Here is a 21,473-nt window from a genome sequence, read left to right on the forward strand (position 1 = left end):
CTCAGGACATCCCCAGCAGCTCTGGGAGATGGGCACAGTCACGCTCTCCATCTCACAGAGGAGGAAACTGGGGCTCAGAGAGGCACTCAAACACAACACAGAGCCAACTCAAAGTTCACTGCCTTCCCACTACTCCCAGCTAGCTCAGAAATGAACCCCAAAGCCATGTGGGGCTTATCCTGCTCAACTCTCCTACCCCATCCCTATTATAGAGAGGAAGCACCCCATTAAGAAAAAGTGAACTCTCTAGGGTCTCGAAGTAAATTAAATGAAAAATGAGGCCTGTGAAGGAAAAGAGAAAGAGCCTTCCTACAACACGGACGGAGGCCAGAGGCCCCCACCCGTGCAGAGTCCTGAGCTAGCACCCAGCAGCCAGGGGTAGGGGTGCCTTAGACAGGGCTGGAGTTTTTGAAACAGGTCAAGCTGTCTGTCTGAGACTGTCCAGTCAGGGATGATTCTTGTGCCACCATTGAAACCCCTGAGACCCCCGGCATTCCTCCATCCATTCATTAAACAGGTGAACAAATGTTTATGGAGTCCCAGCTTCATGAAGGCATCTTGCGAGGGGCAGGTGGAGGGGTGGGGTTATCAGGAAAGGACTTGGGACCAAGCTTGCCTAGGATAGACAGGCTGGACCCAGCTTCGATGCGGAAAAGCCAGACAGACCGCTCCATGCCCTAGGAGGGTGTCTCTGCAACCCTGGGCCAAAGGCAGTTATAGTAGATGGCTTTGCCTTAGTGACCAAGGCCGTTTCTAGGTGGTGGGTTGCCTTGTTTGGGTTTGTTTTCCATTTGCTTCCCAGTGAGTTCCTTTTAAAAACATCCACCCATGTTGTCTCTGCTGAACTAACAGGAAAGGAATTTGTCCAGACTATCAGGAAAGCAGAGATGGGAAGGCCCCGAGGGCAGGCGTGGGGCCCTGGACCTCTCTGTGCAGCTGCAGAAGGGTGAGCCTAGCCTGGGCCTCTGTGGAGGGACCACGCAGGGCGCAAGGGCCAGGGAGAGGGGAGACAGAGCGACAGAAACAGGAGGAGGCTGAGGGGGAGAAGAAAGGGGAGACTGAGGGTACCGGGTAACCAAGGGGCAGAGACAGTGGGGATGGAGGTGAGAGACTAGGGGGAGACTGAGATCTAGATAGAGGGCAGGTCAAGGGGAGGGGTTCTGAGACTGGGGCTGGGGAGACAGAAAGCCAGAGCCTTTCAGGGCCTTGGCCCTTTCCTGGCCTCCTGGCCCCACAGCCCTTCCAGGCCTTGCCATCTCCTTGCAGTTCTCTGGCCAAGGAATGAGCCTAGCCTGATTCCAGCCACCCCACCCAGATGCCCCCACCCTGAAACAAAGGGGAAGTGGCCCCCTGGGCCTGCCTGTTTCCAGCTCAGGGCTGGGCTCTGTCACCAGGCAGGCACTTGTTGTAGCAACTGTCCCTGGGGACCCATCCTGGGGAACAGGACTGCTAGCAGGAAAGATGGGGGAGCCAGAGTCCCCATCCCCTCCAGCCGCCAAGGCTGCCCCAGGCCTCCCTGACAGCTGCTCTGTAAGTCTGCCCCCACACCCACCGGTTCTGGGAGGATGGGTTGGCTCACCTAGCAGCCAGCTGTGTTGGGGTGTGTCTCCTGGCAACCAATGAAGGTGTTCCCAGAGCAAGGTAGAGGAGGGACTAGCAGATCAGGCCCGGGCATTGGCCCCTAGATACCCACGGTCTCAGGAACTTTCTGCAGGGCTCCCAGGCCCAGCCCAGGCTACCTGACCCACACCTGGGAACCCAGAAGGAGAGAAGGACTTCTGGGGAAACCCCTTAAAGTGATCAGTTAGCTTCCGCTAATTCAGGCCCTGGCTCTGGCCTCTTGGAGGTCCAGCCCTACATCCTAGAAAGTGGCTGGGCCTGGGCTAGCCTGGGACAGTCAGGCCAGGAAGTCTTGTTGGTAGGACAGAGCTCACGAGGGCTAGTGAGGGAGAAGAGTGAGGCAGATGGGGGCATCCGAAAGGAGGTGAATCAGCCTTAGGCCAGGGGGCCTGCATTGCCTGGGTTAGTGACAACTTTCTCATTCAGACCCCAGTAGCCAAAGCATTTGTTCTTTCTTTGTGGCAAGAACCCAGAGCTCACCCAGCAGCCATCGCATCCCAGCCTGGAGGTGAGGAGGCCTAGAGGAGGCAAGGGCCTTGCTTAAGGTCATTCAGCAGATTTGGGCAGAAGTGGGATTAAGACCCAAGATTCTGGACCCCAGCCAGGACTCTCCTTGTACCCCACACGGGGCACTCAGAGGCAGCAAAGCTCTAACCAGGGAGAATGTTAGCGGGGGGGGCCACTGGGGAAGAGGTTCTTTTTGGGGGAGTGAGCAGGGCTTTTAAGGCCAGGGCTGGGGTCTGTCCCCTTACCAACCCCCTGAGTGCCTGGCCCTGTACTTCCCTGGGCTGAGGTCAAAGGCCAACCCCAAACTGAGTCTAGGAGAGGCAGGCCTCTGAGCCCCACACCTGAGGAGGAGTGATCAATGGCTGGGCTGAGGTGGCCCAGGGTATCTTGCTGGAGGAGGAGGGTCCAGGGTGGAGGCAGGGTTCTGGGAGGCCCGGGAAGGGAAATGGGAATGGGAGAGCATCCTCCAGGAGGCCCCTCCCCCAAGCCAGCCCCACCCCCAGCCCCATTGTCCAGGTCCTGCTCAATTAGCCTGCCTGGCTCAGGCAGGGGCCAATTAGGCAGGGGCTGGGGTCCGCAGCCAAGCCTCGCCACCCTTCCGAGCTTCAGTGTGCTGAGCACAAAAGCTTTCCAGGCGCCACCTCTGCTGCAGCAGGAAGGAGAAGAAAGAACAGAAGAAAGGGAAAATTCACTTCTTTTGTTTCTTTGCTGTAACCTTGGGCTGAACAAAGAGGCAACTGCCTCTCCCTCAGGGAACCTGTTTTAAACAGCAATTTGCACAGATACGCTTGTGGTTGGGAGGCTCGGCGGACACCCCAGGTGTCAGGTGGCGAGGCAGCAACTGGGAAAAGAAAAAGGCACAACCCTCGAGAGCTGTGAGTTTCAGTTTTATTTGGGGACTTCCCTGAGGACTATAGCCCAGGAGACCGCCTCTCAGCTAGCTCTGAGGAACTGCTCTGAAGAGGTACGGAGGGAGGTCAGTAGTATATATGTGGCTTTGGAGAAGGTACATGCAGTCAAGCACACATCTTGCTAGAAGCCTTTTCTAAGTATGGGAAGATACAAGAATCTGGATTTATACAATGTTCTCCCCAAAATATCTACGTATCTGAAGGCCTGTTCTGCCAGTTCTCCTGGAGCACAGAGTGCCTCATGCCTGATCTTTGCCCTGAATTCCTTTCAGAGGGTACTATAGGTAGAACGGGATAGGGGAGAGGAAAGGGGCAACATTCTTTGTTTTACAATTCCCCCATTTTGGTCCATAAATTCAACCAAGGTTTGGGAGGCATTTCATGACCAATTTGTTCCACGGCACTAGTGATGGCCATTCCTAGGTCGGGTGGGGATTTCATTGATAGGTCACTCAGTGTGCTATTACTGGACTATGCCCTGTAAACAGCAGCCAAAAGTCTCCGGACCATGTGTCTTACTAGTCTGTTATGGGCCAGGAAAAGATTCCCTCTTGTGGCTTCTTCCCATATCTAGAATTACACTATTGCAGTCGTTGATCTTATATAGAACTATATATCTGGTCAACCATTTCAAGTCGCCTAGTCAGCATTTTTATCAGAGGCTCGATCACACATTGGGTAATACGAGAAACAATAATCTTGTGAAATAGGCAGAATATAATAATATAGCTGGTAGCATTTATAAGATCATAAATAAGAATTTAAGCCAAGAACTTCCATTAGGTGCTGCCCAGATATCCCTGGTCATCTAACCCGATCTGTTTAGTACCAATCGTTATCTTTAAGGGAAATGACACATTGGCATTTTTCATAAGGCACCCAGCCCGATTTCCTAGTGTTATTAAGGCTGATTATCCTTAGTATGATTTAACTGTTCCCAACATAAGGGGGGAGTCCCTTAAACATATTGTGGTATATGGCTTATACCACAATAGCCTGGTATAAGTCATACAAATCCATCCCATAACTGAGAGAGGGTCCCTCCTAATAATCGGGAAGTTGCCTTCTTTGACTGAAATTTAGGTCATTTCTCTGATTGAGCCTGAGTAAACTGAAAGAAAATTCATATTCACAGTCATACTTAGAGCCAGTATGATTGATTGGCCGAGTGGGTTCCATCTAGTAATATCAATAATGGCCCAAACAGAACTACAACTTCTTTCTTCTAGAATAAATTTCCTAAGGGCCATCCAATTAGAGCCTTAGAGAGGAAAACTCCGCCAAGAAGTACTGGTCATAGGTAATTAACCATAAACCCAACAATTGGATTAATTTTTAAACTCTGCATCGGATTGTGCTCTCGATAGAAAAAAAAAATTTGATTCATAGGCAAAATTTCAAGATATCAAGAAAACACTATACATAATCACACGGGTCAGGTCCAGCATCATGGAGTTGCTGTTTACTTCTGATGTCTGGTACAGCCTCTGTCCTCTCCACCCCTGCCTAAGACAGCCCCCCAGTATGGAGCTCTTGCTCAGGGTTCTGATCTCAGGAACTATAGAACCCAGCACCAATTTGTACAAGCTGAATGCTTCTATTTTATATTAAAGAAACGTGGTTCTTTTCCCCTTAAAGGTATTGGATTAACCAAGAGTGGCCTCTCAGATGTCCCGAGGGGACCTCCAGGGGCTCTGTCCATCAAATGATGGTGAATCTGGCAGGGTCCTTGGCCACCAGGCCTGGGGGTTCTTCCAGGCCCTACCTCTCTAGCTCAGGATGGCAGCCAGAGGCTGCAGAGAGGAGGGGAGGTCCTTCCGTATGTCAGGGTCTCCCGGGAGCTGAAGGGAGACTGAAGGTGGTCCCTGCTGGGATAAGGAGTGCCAGGCTGGAGTGGGGGTGGGAACTCAGGGATGGCTTCTTGACAGAAGTAGTAAGATTTTAAAGACAGAGAGGAGCCCAGGGAGGCTGGCGCATGAGCTGCGTAGCCAGGTGATGTAGTTGTGCTGGGACGGACAGCCTTGAAATTCAGAGTTGGAAGTTTATCATGCAGGCACGTGGGAGCCATCAAAGGGCTCCGGCAGCCAGGGAGAATGTTCCAGTTATCTGTTGCTGCATAATAAGCCACCCCAAACTTAAAGCAATAATGTTTTCTCATTATTCTATGTCCGTTGTGTGGGTCAGGAGCTAGGCCGAGGCACAGCAGGGAGGGCTGGTCTCAAGCCCTGATGTGTGGGTTCCCAGCTGCGCTGACTTCTGTGGCAGGGGCTGGAGCAGCTGAGGCTAGGTGCGCATCTCTCTCTCCCCACACTTACTTTGGGCCTGCCCACGGCATGACCATCTCAGGGTAGTGGGGGTTCTTCCCTGGGGGAACTGCAAACGTTCCAGGAGGGAGGGTGCAAGCTACAAGGCTTCTGATGACCTGGCCTGAGAAGTCCTGAACCTTGCAATGCTGCATTCTGCAAAGTCTCTAAGGCTCGTCCAGTTACACGGGGAGGAAATTGGACTCAGTAAGAGGAGCAGCACAGCACTTTCAGCCATCTTTCATCTCCTAGAGAGGTAGGCTGTGTATTGAGGCTGCGCAAAGAAACCCCAGCCATAAGGGAGGCAGAGAACCGTGCTGCCTGCCTGCAGAAGCCTCCAGAGATCAGACCAGTCAGCCAGGAGCCGTGGGAGGGGGCTGCCCCCCGCTTGTGCCCTTTTGGGCAGAGAGAATCCCCGGGGGGAGAGGGTGGCTACATTACATTGTTAGCTGGGTTCTCAGGGGCAGAGGGGTTATGAGGGAATAGAAATGGCCCTTCTTTGCCTGTGTAGGGGTCCAGGAACGCCAGGAAACAGGCCTGGCCGTGGGGTGGGAGGGGTGGGGGATGGAGGGTGGGGGTGGGGTGGGGAAGGGACATGGAGGAGGGAAATCTTTCTATCTCTGACTCAGAAAAGCAGCTCCTAAGGGTCCTCGAAGCACCTAGCTTGAAGGGGAAAGGAGAAGCTCCAGGGCAGGGTGGCATCTCACCCTGTACCCTTGGAGACCACAGCTCAGCACCCCCACTCCAGGTTTGGTTCCCCTGTGTGTGGGGCAGCCTTGAACAAGTTACCCAGCTCTTCCTACTCTGGGCCTCAGCTTCCTCCTCAGAAAACTGGGAGTGAAGATGCCTCCCTTGCAGAGTCATAGCTCAGGTTAGGCCTGCCCAGTGGCCTTGTTCAACAAAGGAGAGCTGCTGGAAGGAGGCCCCCGTGACCCCTGCAGGCTCTGCCTGCACTTAGTGTATCTTCCTGGGTGGATGGAAGACTCGTAAAGATTTAGGCTTTGGGGTGTGTGGTGGGGGGGTACACTTTTTAAACTGCACATCCTAGTGCCTCTCAGCTGTTCCTTTTGCCCATGGTCAGCCTTCAGCCTCAGGTGTCTGCTGTTGTGCAGGTATGACTTCAGTCAGGGTCACCTCAGTGCTTTGAGATGGCTCTTGTCCCAAGCCCCTCCCCTCCCTACTCAACCCCATCGTTTTCCCTGGCTCAGGATAGAAGCCCCAGTTGAGGATCAGGATTTGCTGTGTGACCTCAGGCAAGTCACTGTGCCTCTCTGGCCTCCACGGGTGGTTCTCAGCAGAGGGCACCCAGCAGAATCTCCAGCAGATAAGAGTTCTGGGGCAGGAGGTGTGAGCAGACAGGCTGGACTACCTGGAGGAGGGACCTGTGTGCCTAGGGCTGGACAGCAAGACAGCACCCCCCAGGCGTGCCCCCAAGAGCTGTGGGGCCCTCTCAGGCCACTCTCGGGCCCACTACAGGCTGAAGCCAGAGCATCCGTGGGAGGCGGGTGCCCTCTGCCGGCCGCAAAGGCGAACCACATGGCTGGTAGCCTGGGCCTGTCAGCCAGGGATCCTGGAGGCCTGGGGACCCAGAGGTTGGGCAAAGCGGGAAGGGTGCATGCCCAGCGCAGCAAAGACCCCCCTGGCTCTGCATCCACTCCACCCCCTGCAGAGCCCTGCCACCCACACCGCCTCTGATCTAGACACCCATCTATACGTGCCCCCCCTCAGGATTCCTCCTTCTTCTTGGAGCTTGAAGCCCCTGCCCAGCCCCCCAATCCCCTCCACTCCAGCCCATGCCCCCCTGTACACCTCTACCTGCATGTTTCCTTATTCTCCAGAAAACCCTCTTTCTCCATCCCCGTGCCTCTCCTCAGCCCTGTATCCTCAGCTACCTCAACCTCACTGCCCCCCTCCATCCTCCTGCTCCTGCGCATCCTCCTCTTGGCATTCAGAGTCCTGGCCAAGGTCACCAGGGGCCACCTCCTTGAGGTCACACCCAGAGGCTCCCTCTGCAGATTGAGAAGCTATTGAGCCTTCTTTTTTTCAAAAACCTTTTAAATTTTGAAATACAACCCCTGTGGAGAACGTTGCACTGAACATAAAAATAAAACACAACCAAATTATTATAAAGCAAACATCCATGAAACCACCACCCAGGTCATGAAATAGAACGTCACCGGCACCCAAAGCCCCTGGTGCCCCTCCTGTCCTAGACGTGACCCCTGGACCCACTGTTGTCTTGCTTTGCTTCTTCATACTGTCATCACCTCTGCGTGCCTAATCACTATGGCCTAATAGTCCCCGTTTTTAACTTTCTCTAAAGGGCCTTATGCCAGGTGTGCTTTCTTTTATGTAGGGTTCTTTTGCTCAGCTTTATGTGTAAGATTCATCTGCATGGTTGCTTGGTGCTATGGGTCCTCTTTTTCATCACTGTATAGTACTCCACTGTGTGGGTTTCCCTACCCCCACCCATGCCTCTTATCTAGTCCAATAATTCCTCACTGTATCACCTGCTCTTTATGTGTTTAAGAAGGTGATTTTTTACATTGTATCCAGGTTTTTAGGTTATCTACAGGGAAGCTTGGTCTATATTACTGAACGTGCCATTACCCAAAGCAGAAGCCCATCTCCCCTCCTTTCTGAAGCTCTGTGGCCTTGGCCTTGCCAGCCTGCTCCCTTTTCCTCCCACTCCTCTGGCAATTTCCCTGAACTTGAGGGCTCTTCTCCCACCACCACCCCTTTCCTTTGTCCTCGAACCCCCTCCCCGCTCTACACTTCCCCTGACTCTGAAAAATCTCCCTCCTTCTAAGGTTTCCATCATACGTGGTGGACTGTCCTCCCACACCTCTACCTCCAGCTGAGATTCTTTTGAAGCTTACCACCATCCACTGCCCGTGACCACCTTCAGCTGGAGGCCACGCAGGTACCTCACACCCAGCACACCCCTCCCCGTCATCGAGCCAGTTCTTGTCCTCTGCACTCCATGCATGCAATTCCTCCTCCACCCCAAGCCCCAAGATTCCCACTCCTGAGGACTCCTGCATGCTCTCCTCCCTCCTGCGCTCCTCCCTCCTCATCTCCATGCCCATTGCCTCCACCTGGCATACGTCCCAACACGTTCACCTGGCTCGCTGTTCTTGGCCTTCATTCCCCTGATTCGTCCTCAGTGCTCAGCAGCCAGAGAGATGTTGTCACAGGCACCCCTGCCCTGCAGCTTAGGCCCTTCAGTGGCCTTCAGAATGGAGACCAAGCTCCTGAGACTGGCCTTCAAGGCCGTCTTCGGTCTGCCCCGCCGCCTCTCCAGCTGTACCCCTGTCTCTCCTCCCCACACCCTGCTCTCACCTGCTTTGTTCCACATCACACACTCTCTCACCTCCCTGCCTTCCTCTCCTCTGCCTGGAGAGCCCTCTCCCCACCCCTGGGGTAATACTCCCTCCCAAGAGTCAGCTCAGATTATTCCTTCCTCCAGGAAGCCTTCCAGGCCCCCCAGGCTAGGTTAAGAGCCTCCTCTGAGTTTCCCTCTGTCACAGGCACTTCCTGCCATCTTCTCAGTGTAGAGGGGAGCCCACTGCAGGCAGGGACTGTCTGGGCTCCTCTGGGCTCCAAGGCCCTGGCATAGCATAGACGTGGCACTCGACAGGTGTTCGTTGATTGGGTGTTTACTGAGCTGCTTTAGGGGCTTTAGAACTGAGTTTCTGAGACCCTGGGCACACTGCTGCCTTCTAGCCTCAGTTTCCCCATCTGAACAATGAAGGTATAAGGACCCTTTTGGTCAGCATCGTTGGTAGCGGCCACAGGTGTATTTGAACATTCCCACTTGGATGAGGTGCCTCCAATTCCACCATAAGAAACTTCTTACTTGCAGGGGAGAGGAGCCAGCATTGCCCTCTTCAGGCTTTTGTGAAAGATCACCACCACCCCTCCTCCTTAATTAAAAGTCAGGGAGGGCGAGGTGGATGCTGGGCCTCCGTTTCTATAAAATGGGAGCAGTCAGACAGTCATACCTTTTCAACGTGGTACCCAGGGTTATTGTGCAAATAATTCTTTTAAAAAAGTACTCAAAAAATGGTGCCAGGATGGGAGGTAGAGGGAGTTCCCTGGTTGCCTAGTGGTTAGGATCCTGGGCTTTCACTACTGTGGCATGGGTTCAGTCCCTGGTCGGGGAACTGAGATCCTGCAAGCCAAGATGTGGCAAAAAAACAAAAGATGGGAGGTAGCATCTCCAGGCACCCTATATGCCAGGGGCAGGCTGGCCCTCTTCACACTCCCGGACTCCACAGCCACCCCTTGAGGTGGGGCTTTTTTCCCATTCTACAGATAAGGACACTGAGGCTCAGAGCACAGTTACTACGCTTCCAGAGCCAGAGAAGAGGTGCTAGTGCAGCAAAGACCACCAGTACCCAGTAGCAGGGAAGTTATTCGAACCCAGGGCCACGTGACACTTCTCATCTGAGAGCTGGAGTCCTGGTGGGGGGTGTCAGTGGCTGAGGGGGGAAGTGGGCACTCAGGGTCAGGCACAGGCGGAATCAGTGTCCCTAGAGGATGTGCTAGCCCAGAGAGGAGACAGGGATGGGGCTGACATCCTGCCCACACCCCACACCAGAACAGCCTGGGAGCTGGGGGGAAGGGGGAGCAGGTGGAGGGGCCGCACCACAGCAGGAATCTGGGTCATGGTGTCCTGTATGTTCTCAAGGCTGGGCTGTGACGCAGAGCATGGCCCTGAGTGGGGAGCCCATCCCAGTTTGTGGGGAGAGGTCAGGGCTGCAGTCTAGAATCACGGCTCAGCTGTGGGGGTGGGTGGAGCTGGGGAGGAAGGGCAGGACCTCCAGGCCGCCTCCTCTCTAGGTCGCATGGGACAGAGGGTGTCAGCAAAGGTAGAGACTAAGGGAGGGTACGCCAAGGCTGGGTCCCTCTCCATCGCTGGGTCCCTCTCCATCCCTCCTAAAGAGGCTTCACTCTCAGAGAGCAGCCAGGCTGGGGGTGGTATAGGGGCCTATGGAAGGTCTATAGGGTTGGTCTCCAAGGGGTGGAGTCCCCAAGAACCCATCAGCCATCTGGCTGAGGCAAGGGTGCCCCACTTCATCAGGAACCATGCCCTCCATCTCCTCCATTTCTTTTTTTCCCGTTGCTCTGGGCCTCGTCTTTCTTTGTCTGTCAAGGAAGAGGGGTGAGCTTTGCTCACCCACAGGAGCTGGTGAAAAACAGTATTGGAAAGGGTGAGGCCCTGAATGAGAAGAGGAGCTGATTAGACCCATGGGGTAGGCCAAACAGCAGCAGCCCCTTCCCCAGGACCCCCTCCATGCACACGTGCATACATGCACACACGTGCACACTCATGCACATGTGCATACGTGCACACACGTGCACACTCAGGAGCGCACACACTGTCAGCCCTCATGCAATTACAAATTACTGAGTGGACTATAAAAGGTCAAAGGTTAGGTAGTGGGAATGGGGGCGGGGTCCTCTGCAGATAGTTCAGCCTGAGTAGAGGTGTGAAGGGGAATTAAGAGTGTGCTAGCGGGGCAGGGCGGGGTCGATGGGCACGAGGTGGTGGCTTGTAAGAGGCCTTGAATGCCAAGCCTCAGACTTTGCATCTAAGTTGATGCAGAGCTGGGGGGAAGTTGGTCCAAACCTTAGGAGCTCATTCTGAACTACAGCTGTGAGGATCTCAGCCCTCCACCAGCACACACATAGACTAGGCTGTCCCAGACCCAGCATCCAGCAGGGTTCTTCCCCTCCCAGGGCCTCTCTCCCGCCTTGGGCATGGATGGGGCAGACAGCCCACCCGCAGCCCACACCAGAATAGCCTGGGAGCTGCGGGGAAAGGGGAGCAGGTGGAGGGGCAACACCACAGCAGGAATCTGGGTCATGGTGTGAAGTATAGCACCCGTGCAAACAAATGCACAAAACGTAACTGTATTGACAGTGATGAATCATCACACGGTGAACACAGACATGTAACCACAGGTCCTACAGGTCAAGAAGAGTGCCATCGCCAGCACTCCGGAAGCTCTCTCATGCCCCCAGCCCCCCACCTCACCCCCCACCTCCCCAAGGGGATCTAATGCCCTGATTTCTAACTCTTAAGTTTGCTCGTTTTTTAAAGAAAATCTATATGGAATTATAGAGCAGGTACCTTGTGTCTGACTTCTTTTACTCACAATTAGTTTGAGAGGTCCCTCCATGTGGTTTCACGTGACCATCGTGCATTCATTGGTATTGCTGTGTAGTATCCCATTGCATGACTGTCCCACCATTCTGCTGTGATTGGCAACTGTGCTATTTCCAGTTTGGGATTATTACAAAAATTCTGCTAGGAATGTTCTTATACCTGCTTCCTGATGAATTCACACATGCCTTTTTACTGTGTATATACTCAGGAGTAGAACTGCTAGGTCTTAGGCTACGCCTGAGTTCAACTTGAAGAGGATCCAGTATCCAAGCAGTTCTCCAAAAGGGTGGTGACACTTCCTGTTCCCCGGGCAGTGACCAAGTGTTCTACTTGTTCTACATCATCACCAACATTTGATATGGTCGGGGTTGTTTTGTTTTTGTTTTAGTCGTTGCGGTGGGTATATAGTAGTATCTTGTTGTGGTTTTAAATGACTAATGAGGGTGGCCACCAATTCAGATGTTTATTGCTTATTTTGCCAAGGGCCAGTTCAAATCTCTTGTCCATTATTCTGTTGTGTAGTCTGTCTTTCTGTTATTGATTTGTGGGAGTTGTTTTTATATTTGAATATGAGTCCATCATCGGTTATGTTTGTTGCAAGTATCTTCTCCCACTTTTCCTGCCCATTTCACCCCCTTAATGATGTCTTTTCATGAATAAAAGTTCTTAATTTAAAGGTACCCAACTTATCAATCCTTTCCATTCTGGTTTGTGCTTTAGCGGCATGTCGTGTTTTGAAAAACCTTTCCCTGCCCCATGTTCACAAAGATATTCTTATCCTTGTCTTCTAGAAGCTTTATTGTTTTACCTTTTACATTTGGATCTGCAATCCATCTGGAATTTATTTTTAATTATGGTATGTAGTAGGAGTCAAGTTTCCCTTTTCTCCAGATAGATATGAAATTGATGCAGCACCGTTTATTAAAATTACAATCCTTTCCCTGCCGCCCTGTAACACCGCCTTTGTCATATATTAAGGGCCCATATGTGGGTGGGTCTGTTTCAGGGCTCTCTCTTGCTTTGCTTTTGCCTGCTTATCAATCTTTGCATTTGTATTACCCTGCCTTAATTACTGTAGCTGTATCATAAGTCTTGATAGCTCATAGAGCAAGTCTTCCCTGTTCCTCTCCAAAAATATTTCGGCTCTACTTGCTCTTTTTATTTCTCACAGAATCAGCTCATCTATTTCTATACATATACATAGAGTATTACAATTTTAATTGGAAATGCGTTGAATCTGTAAATCAATTTAGAGAAGAACTATATAAATATTGCATGTTTTGATCTGTGAACGTGGTATAGTCTCAATGTATTTAGGTTTAAATTATTTTTAATTGGATGAATAATATATGGATAAATTCTTAGTAAAAATGCAAAAAAAAAGAGATTAAGCAAGTGTTCCTTTCTCTTCCCGAACTGAGCAGTAGCCACTGTTACTATACATCAGTATTTATGCACTCACGCTCACACACATGCATACACATGCACGCATACACATGCCCATACCAGTGACAGATGGGATCATATTAATTTGCCACTTTTTTTTTTTTTGCTTAACAATACCGTGTGGACATCTCTGTGTCAGAACAATTGAATCTAGGTCATTCTTTGTAAGGGCTGCCTGTATCCAGCGACTGAGCGTGTCCTAGAATAAAACCGTAAACTGCAGTACATGGAGTATCCTTGAACATGGTTTCTTGGATGAGTGTGTGCTCCTCTAAAAGATAACCCTAAAGCAAAGAAACTTGTTTGGATTCTACTGTAATTGTTCAGAGCAGACATGAGAAGAGCCTGAGCTAGGCTGGGGAGGGAAAGGAGAGATGAATTTCCTTTTCCAAAACTCCCTGTCCATCAAGGGGCTGCTATAAATTGAAGACGTAGAGCACAGCAGAGGAGGCAGCAAGGGAACCCAGGGGGAGGGTAGCAAGGAGGAAGAAGAAGGGATCTGACCTGTTGATTAAAGCTGGCACTGGAACCGAAATGGGGCGGGATGAGAACTGCAGCCTCCAAGTCATGCCTGCCCTTGGCAGGGCCCTGAACCACACACACTGACTCTGAGCTCACAGATACTCCGTGCTTCTCCCATGAGATGAATTGGAGGTTCAGAAAGGTGAAGGGGCCTGTCCGAGCTCACTCCTTGAGTCAGTAGCCAAGCTGGGCTCCGGACTGGGGCCTGATCACAGAGCCTTGTGCGTGTGCAGTCTCTGGGCTGAGTGTTCTTGTTAACGAAGCTGTCTGAGGGCACCAGATGGGCAGATCTGAAGGAGCCAAGACCTGAAACTTGACTGGGACAGCTGCTGGGAAGATGGGCCCAGCACTGGCACCATTTAGAGGGAGTCTAGCCAGAAGGCTAGACAGCAGCAGGTGACAAGTGGCTTCTGATGAGCCCCTGCTGTCTGGAAACCCCTCCCCAGGAAGCCAGTGGCCCACCATGCAGCAGGTTGGAGGCAGTGGCTGGGAGCCAGGACACATCCTCAGGCAGCATGGGGCCCAGGTGGGAGCTGGGGACAGAGATCTGCTTCCTGAGGACTTGGGAGCGCCTTCCTGGCTGGGCCTAGGAGCCCCACCCCCGCAGGCAAGGCCTCGGCAGTCTCTCTCAGGAACGCCAGGGCTTAGCAAGCTCCTGTTGGCCTTCTTCGCTCCTCCCACTCCTCTCCCAGCCTAGCTCCTACCTCCTCCCCCTCTGCAGACTTTTCTGGCTTCACGTTTTGGGTCCCTTTTTTATATTTTGTTGTACTGTTTATAGTTAAGAAACTCCCCTTACAAAACTTTTTGTAAGTAACAATGGAATTTCTGATTAGGAAACAAATACCTGTGAATATAGCCTCTTAGCTCTCCTATGTATACACAAGGGCAAACATGAATTTTTTCCCCCAAATTGAGATCATAATTCTTTTTAGTAACCTTTCATCACTTCTCAACATACTGTGACGTTTCCACGTATGGGGGCATTGTGGCAGGATTGCACGGCACTTAAGAACGTGGGCTCAAGTGGCAGCAGGCCTCGATTTCAGACCTTGACCTGCCACTCATGCGTTTTGCGACTGAGCAAGCTCCTCGCCTCTGTGAGCCTTGACGTCCTTGTCGGTAAAATGACCTCCTTCACAGGCTAAATGAGGGAGGCAGACCTGACCGGGAACATCATAAATGCTCAGTGAACGCCAGATATTAGTATCATTGTTACTCCTACCCTAATGACAGAATCCGGCATCCTGTCCTCACCTCGCACACTAGATCCTGTAGCTGGATCCCAACCCTCACCCTCTTATCTGGGTCTCCCAGGCTTCCCCTGTGTCCCTTCACGACCCCTGGGCTGCTTGGGAGGCTGGTGCCTAGGGCATTCAGTGAGATTTCGGAGAGATTCTTCCCTGGGTTCTCAGTGACATAAGGAAGAAGAGGGATTAGAGAAGGGAGAAAGGAAAAGGGAGAAGGTGGAGAAATGGCCCTGATTTAGCCAGGCCCTGGAAACCCGGCCCCAGATCCTCTCAAGTCTCTGTCGCTCATGGGCTTCCTCTCCTGGCGTCTGAACCTCTGGGTCCCCCCTAGCTGGCATCCTGGGAAAAGAGGTAGGCCCCAGGAGAGCTCATTTGTGTAGCTGCTCTCATGTGGCCAGAAGGGGTGAAGACCCTGTGAGGACCACCCCTTCAAGGGGTTGCCAAGTCTTGAGGGCACAGCCTGGGATTCTCTATGTTCTTTGGCCTTGGGAGTGACCCACTGACTTCCAAATGTGAGCGTAGATATTGGGTGGGGGCTACAGTGGGGCTGGGGGTTCAGCTCTGAGCTCTGAGGTCCATAGGAGATGAACAACTACCGGCGGGCCATGCAGAAGATGGCAGAGGACATCCTGTTGCTGCGGAAACAGACCAGTGTCCTGGAGGCAGAGAACCGCATGCTGAGGAGCCAGCTGACCCAGGAGGAGGTAGAAGAGGAGCTGGACAGCACCAACAGAGCCCAGAACCTGGGTGAGGGCACACGGGCCGCCAAGGGAACAGGGTGATGGGAGCCTTTCCCGGTGTGCATGCTGCTGGACACAGGCTAGTAGGAGCCTGGCTGGGATGGGAAATTGAGAGTCCAGTCCTGTCTCAAGCCTCAGGACTGAGAGACCCCTGCCCCCCCCACCCCCCAACTATGCCGATTTGAACTGGGAGGTGCCTCCTCCCTGAGCCAGCTCCTCCACCACCACCAGCGTCCATGGAGCAGAAATTGCTGCTGAGTGAGCTGGACATGAAGAAGCTGAGGGACAAGGTGCAGCATTTGCAGAATGAGCTGATTCGAGTGAGCCGGGGCTTCGAGGGCAGAGGGGAAGGGGGCTCGGGAGGGAGTGTCCAGAGAAGCATCTGGCGGTAGAAGGGAGAGGGACGTTGGGGGTAGGGGGCCAGGGCAGTGGAGGACTGAGCAGAGGGGCTGGGGTGGACCCTTAGGGTCAAGGGCACCCCTGCTTTCCCCCCCTTCCCCTCCCTCCCCCACCATCAGAAGAACGATCGAGAAAAGGAGCTGCTCCTCCTGCACCAGTCTCAGCAGCCGCAGGCAGCGCTGCTGAAGCGGTACCAGGACAAGCTGCAGAAGATGAAGGCGCTGGAGGAGACCGTGAGGCACCAGGAGAAGGCAGGTGCCAGAAGGGCCAGGCTGCCCGAGCCCAGCCACAGACGGGAGGGTGTGGAGCCCCCAGGCCAGCCCAGCCTCTGTGCTCTGCCCTCTAGGTGATCGAGAAGATGGAGCGGGTGCTGGAGGACAAGCTGCGGGAGAGGAACGAGCCCCTGCAGAACAAACTGCAGGGAAAGCCCAACGTGGGTGAGTCTGCTGCCTGACTTTTGACCCATCCCTGGAGGCCCTGCCTTCTTGGAGCCTCGCAGTTTCAGGAGCACCTTCAAACTGCAGCAGAGGGTGCTAGTTCCCCACTCAGTCAGTCACTGAGCACTTCCAGAGGTCCCCTGAGCTCCCTTCTCTTACCAGGGAGTTCCTCAGAACACACAGCGGGGACACAGTATGTGAGCCACGCTAGAAAGAGGCTCAGACCTTCCAGAAGATGCTCTGAGGCTAGAGTGAGTAGAGATGACCCTCCCGCAAAGAGGAGCTGTCTGGGACAGCAGTTCCCAACCTCTTAAGTCCAGGACCCTTCAACTTATTTGCTTGTCTCCCTATATCTTCAAAGAGTCTGCTTCTACAAAAATATTTTAATTAAATCAATGATTTGTTTTCTCCATTAATGTTAACCAAAGCCACCTAGAACTGCCAATCAGAGGTAGCTCTGATGAGCAGGAGAGAACCAGGTCACCCAATATCAGGCCAGCCCAAGCAGAGGATTTCTGTGCCACCTCACCGGGGACCCCTGTGAGCCCAGCCCTGTGTCAGCCTTCACTGCATGGGGGTGTCAGTGGGGGGCATTTTTGAAGGCTTTTAAGAAACAATGACATATGGATACCAAGTGGGGAAAGTGGGGGCAGGGGGGGTGGGGGAGGTGGGATGAATTGAGAGATTGGAATTGCCATACATACATTACTAATAAGAAAAAAATATCAAATTGTACATTTTAAATATATGTAGTTTATTGTATGTCAATTGTATCTCAATAAAAGTTCTTAAAGAAAAAAAAAAAAAAGAAACAATGAAAACTAGGCCCGCCTTTCAGGAACCCTGAGGTTAGGATGAGAGATGAGAAGGCAACCTAGGGAGGGGAAACATGCACAGGCCCAGGGAGTGACTATGCCAGGAGCAGAGAAGGGAGAAAAGGATAGAGGTGAGGAGCTGAAACAGACCCAGGATGAACGGGGAGTGATTAGGAGAACACTGGGGTCAGATTCTAAAGAGCCTAGACCAATGGCCTGAGGAGGATGTGGACCTGATCCCACTGGCAGTAGGGAGCCATTGAAGACTTGGGAGCAGAGGAGGGGCAGAATGAAGTAAAACGCTGAGGCAGATTAGACCAGGGACATGGAGGCAGGAAAGCCCATCTCATGAACATCTGTGGCCGCATTCACAGCCTTCCCCATGCTCTCAGCCTCTGGCCTTCCCCCGGGTGCTACGGGAGAGAATCTGCCTGTTGACCTTTACTCAGTGCTGCTGGCGGAAAACTCGAGGCTGCGGGCTGAGCTGGACAAGAACCACCACCAGTCAGCCCCCATCATTCTGCAGCAGCAGGCCCTGCCGGTAAGAGCCACCAGCACAAGCCTGGCCTGGGCCTGCCCGCGCAGGTCACCAGGAGCCCAGAATCATCACAACACACTCCAAGTTGAAGTCCAAGACCAGGAGCTGGGTTTCCCAGGGTCTCCCACGTGCCTGGAGTCTCCTGGAGAGTGTCCAGCTCTCAGGCCTTGGCGCTTTTACCCTGGAGAACACACATGAGTCTAAAAGCTTCACCCTTGCCCTCATCTAGCATCCTGGGAGAGAAAGCAAGCCCCTAGCTGACCCCTGACCCCATTTGCCACCTGGCTGGCCTGCAGTTGGCCTCTTCACAGGCCTCTCAGAACTCCATTCTGGAGCATTTCCTGGGATCGGTACAGCCTTGGAGAGCCCTTTTCCCCCATCCCAGGTGGACCCTGGGGAGTTGGGAGCAAGAGGAGACCTGGCAGAGAGGCTGCAAGAGACAGATGGCCTGGGCCACTCCAAGGGCACCCCGCCCACACAGGTGGGTGTCCCTGGCCCCTCTCTACTTCCAAGGCTATTATAGTTGTCCCTGCTTTAGGCAAACCCAAAGACAGAACACTTGGAATTACAAAAGCAGGGTGGGCTGGGCACAGGAACGTTTTTCTCTCCATCCCAGGACTCGCAGGAGGTGAGTTCTGTTTGAAAGCACACCTGATGCATGGACATCCAGGTAAAGTGCAGAGGACGGGGAGCCCTTCCTTTACAAATAGACCCTTCAGTTTACAAAGAGACGCCCAGCTCAAGATTCCTTTCTGTGCACTAACCTAGTGCTTCCTGACGCATTTTACATTTAAAAATTAATGTGCAAAACTTTCATACACTCAAAATATGTGGAGAGAACAACTGTGAAAAAGCCACATGCCAGGTCTGAAACTCCAGGCCAGGGGTCTGAGGCTCTGCATCGGGGAGCCGAATTTGGAACTCAGACCTGGCTGATTTCTCCCTCAGTGTCACCTGGCCTCCTGAGCGCCCACAGCTGCAGCCCCCAGGGGGGACCGTGTGTGAGTTTCTGCTTTGCCCACAGGATCTCCTTGCCAATAATTCAGACAAGTTTAACCTCCTGGCCAAGCTGGAACGAGCTCAGAGCCGGATTCTTTCCCTGGAAAGCCAGGTAGGGGAGGTGCAGGGGTCACACAGGCCAGATGGCCTCACCCCTCAGCCTGAGACCAGACTCGGCCTCTGTGTATCAGGAGGGTCGGGACTCCATGTGTGAGGAGGGTCAAGGCTCTGTGTTGGAAGAGCGTCGCGGCCCGTTTGTGACCAGGGTCGGGGCTCTGTGTTTGAAAAGGATCAGCGTTCTATGCGTGGGGAGGGCCAGAACTCAATTACTGATCGGAATTGGGGCTCCCCGTATTTGGAGTGTCAGGGCTCCCTGTTTAACCGTGTTTGGGCTCAGTGTGTGAGGAGAGTCAGGGCTCCGTGTGTGGCCAGGGTCAAGGTCCAGTGTGTGAGGTGGGTCGGGTCTCCGTGTGTGACCAGGGTGAGGGCTCCGTGTGTGACAGGGTCTGGGCTCCGTGTGTTTGGAGGGTCAGGTGTGTGCGTGTGAGGAGCATGGGGGCTCCGTTTATGAGAAGGGTCTGGGCCCCGTGTGTGACCAGACGGGGTCCCCATGTGAGGTGGGCCTGGGCTCTGTGTGGCAGGAGGGTCAGGCTCTATTTGTGACCAGGATCAGGACTCGGTGTGTGAGGAGGGTTGGGGTGTGTGACCAGCTGGGGCGCCTGTGTGAGGAGGTCAGGTCTCCATGCGCCACCAGGGTCAGGGCTCAGTGTGTGAAGTGAGTCAGGTCTCTGTGTGTGACCAGGGCGGGAATTCCCTGTGCGGGGAGGGTCGGGGCACTAGGTTTGAGGAGAATGGGGCTCCGTGTGTGAAGAAAGTCAGGACTCCCTGTGTGACCAGGGTTGGGACGACCCGTTTGAGAAGGGTTGGGGCTCAGTGTGTGACCAGGTGGGGCTTCCCGTGTGGGGAGAGTCAGGGCTCCATTGGTGACCAGGGTGGGGGCTCCCTGTGTGACCAGGGCCGGGCCTCAGTGTGTGAGGAGTGCGGGCGCTGAGTGTGTGCGAAGGGTCAGGGCGTGTGTGTGAGGAGAGACAGGGTTCCCTGTGTGACCAGGCTGGGGCCCATTGTGAGGAGGGCTGAAGCTCCACGGTTGAGGACTGAGGGGCCTCCGTGTGTCAGGAGGGTCGGGGCTCATTGTGACCAGGGTGGGGGTCAGTATGCTGGTGGAACGCAGAGAAGGTCCATCCGTCATATTCAGACTGTCACTTGGTCCACCTGCCCTTGTTACTCTGAGGTCTCTTGGGAAGGTAGCAAGCCCACATTGCCCAGGGTTTTGCTTTCTGCTCAAAGAGCAGGCTGAGGTTTTGACTGTCCCAGCTCTCAGGGATGGGCCCTGCTGCCCAGTGGGTCTCCCTCAGTGTCTCTTCATGTCTATAGTTAGAGGACTCAGCTCGTCGCTGGGGACGAGAGAAGCAGGACCTGGCCACACGGCTGCAGGAGCAAGAGTATGGCTTGAGGCACCCTTCCAACATGATCGTCACAGATGTGCCCGTGAGTGGTCCCTCTGAAGGAGCTCCTTGGGGTTCGGGTGGTGGGTCTGGCAGCCATCCCACCCCCAAGTCACTGGACCTTGCGAAAAGCTGTCCAGGGGGTCCTGCTTCCTGGCTGGTAATCAGAAGACCTGGGCTCAACTTCTGCTCAGTTACCAGCCGAAGCCCCTGCCCCATCTCCGTCCGCCACCTGTCTAAGGGGAATAGAGAACCCTGCCAAGACACCCCCTCCCCTTCAGGTGGTGATGAGTATCACAAAGGAGAAGGCTGTGGTTGGCAGCTTGCCCACAAGGGCATTTCTCGAATGCTCTGGCACTGGCTGTACTTTAGGACTGGATCTGCTCATGGGCAAAGTAGCTGTGGCCCCCACTCCACTTCACAGTGCCTAAGATTCTCCCATGCACACGCCCTTCTTGGGCAACTGCAGTGCTGTAGACCTGCAAGAGATGGGGGCATGTTGCCAGGGGGAGACACTGCCAGCTTCCCAAGGACACATAGGCCTATTCACAACCGCCCCTGAAGCTCAGCCCCAGGGGAAACACCCTGATTGCTCCCGTTCTTGAACCATCAGGACTCTGTTCATTTCCAGGCTCCTGGAAAGGCCTGAAAAGGCTGGGGGACCTGGGGGGAATATAGGGCCACCTTTGCAAACTCACCTGCTGAGCCCTGGAGACTCTGGGAGAAATTAGGTATGACCTGCTGTGGTTAAATGGGTCTGGAAATCTTTGAGAAGCCGTGGCCCTCTGGATTTCGGACGCCTCTGAGGCGTGACTTGCCAGGCAAGATGCATTTTATTGGGTCACCCCGCTGGGGGCAGGGGCACACTCACTTCATCTTGCTTTGCCCACCACAGAACCCCTCCACCCTCTCCAAGGACCAAAGGCGACCCTCCGAGCTGGACCCCTTGATGCCCAGCTCAGAGACTAAGCTCAGCAAGCTCTCGAAATCCCAGCAGACTGAGTCCTAGCAGAGCTCAGTCCTGGAGCAGGCCTCCCTCTCTGTATGCTGACGAGTCTCAGCCCCACTCTCTGGAATGATTTTATTAAATGCTGTAGGTCAGTGAGCGTTCAGCTCTTTCCTTGAGCAGGGCAGCCTGGAGTGCCTAAGCTTCCTCCTTCCAGACCCCACTCTGGGCCTGGGCCCTCTGCTGTAGCCCTCATAGCCTCCTTCTTGTCCCAGGAGCTACCATCTTTGGAGAGCCACCAGCCATAGTGGACCCAGGAGAGGGGTGGGTGGGGGTGGGGGAGAAGAGCCCTTCCAAAGCAGG

General features: G+C 53.6%; 1 protein-coding gene across 1 annotated transcript; it reads left to right on the forward strand.

Moving 5' to 3' along the window:
- The first annotated feature begins 1,433 nt into the window (after positions 1–1,433).
- On the forward strand, positions 1,434–21,269 carry CCDC33 (coiled-coil domain containing 33). The gene is made up of 10 exons (XM_057721882.1): positions 1,434–1,530; positions 15,313–15,478; positions 15,703–15,791; positions 15,990–16,121; positions 16,217–16,307; positions 17,497–17,663; positions 18,046–18,141; positions 18,685–18,771; positions 20,094–20,207; positions 21,060–21,269. Exons 1-10 carry the CDS (start codon positions 1,462–1,464, stop codon positions 21,171–21,173), a joined length of 1,125 nt encoding a protein of 374 aa, XP_057577865.1. The 5' UTR covers positions 1,434–1,461; the 3' UTR covers positions 21,174–21,269.
- Positions 21,270–21,473: the final 204 nt, after the last annotated feature.

The sequence above is a fragment of the Hippopotamus amphibius genome, chromosome 2 (assembly GCF_030028045.1).
Source record: "Hippopotamus amphibius kiboko isolate mHipAmp2 chromosome 2, mHipAmp2.hap2, whole genome shotgun sequence".
Taxonomy (NCBI): domain Eukaryota; kingdom Metazoa; phylum Chordata; class Mammalia; order Artiodactyla; family Hippopotamidae; genus Hippopotamus; species Hippopotamus amphibius.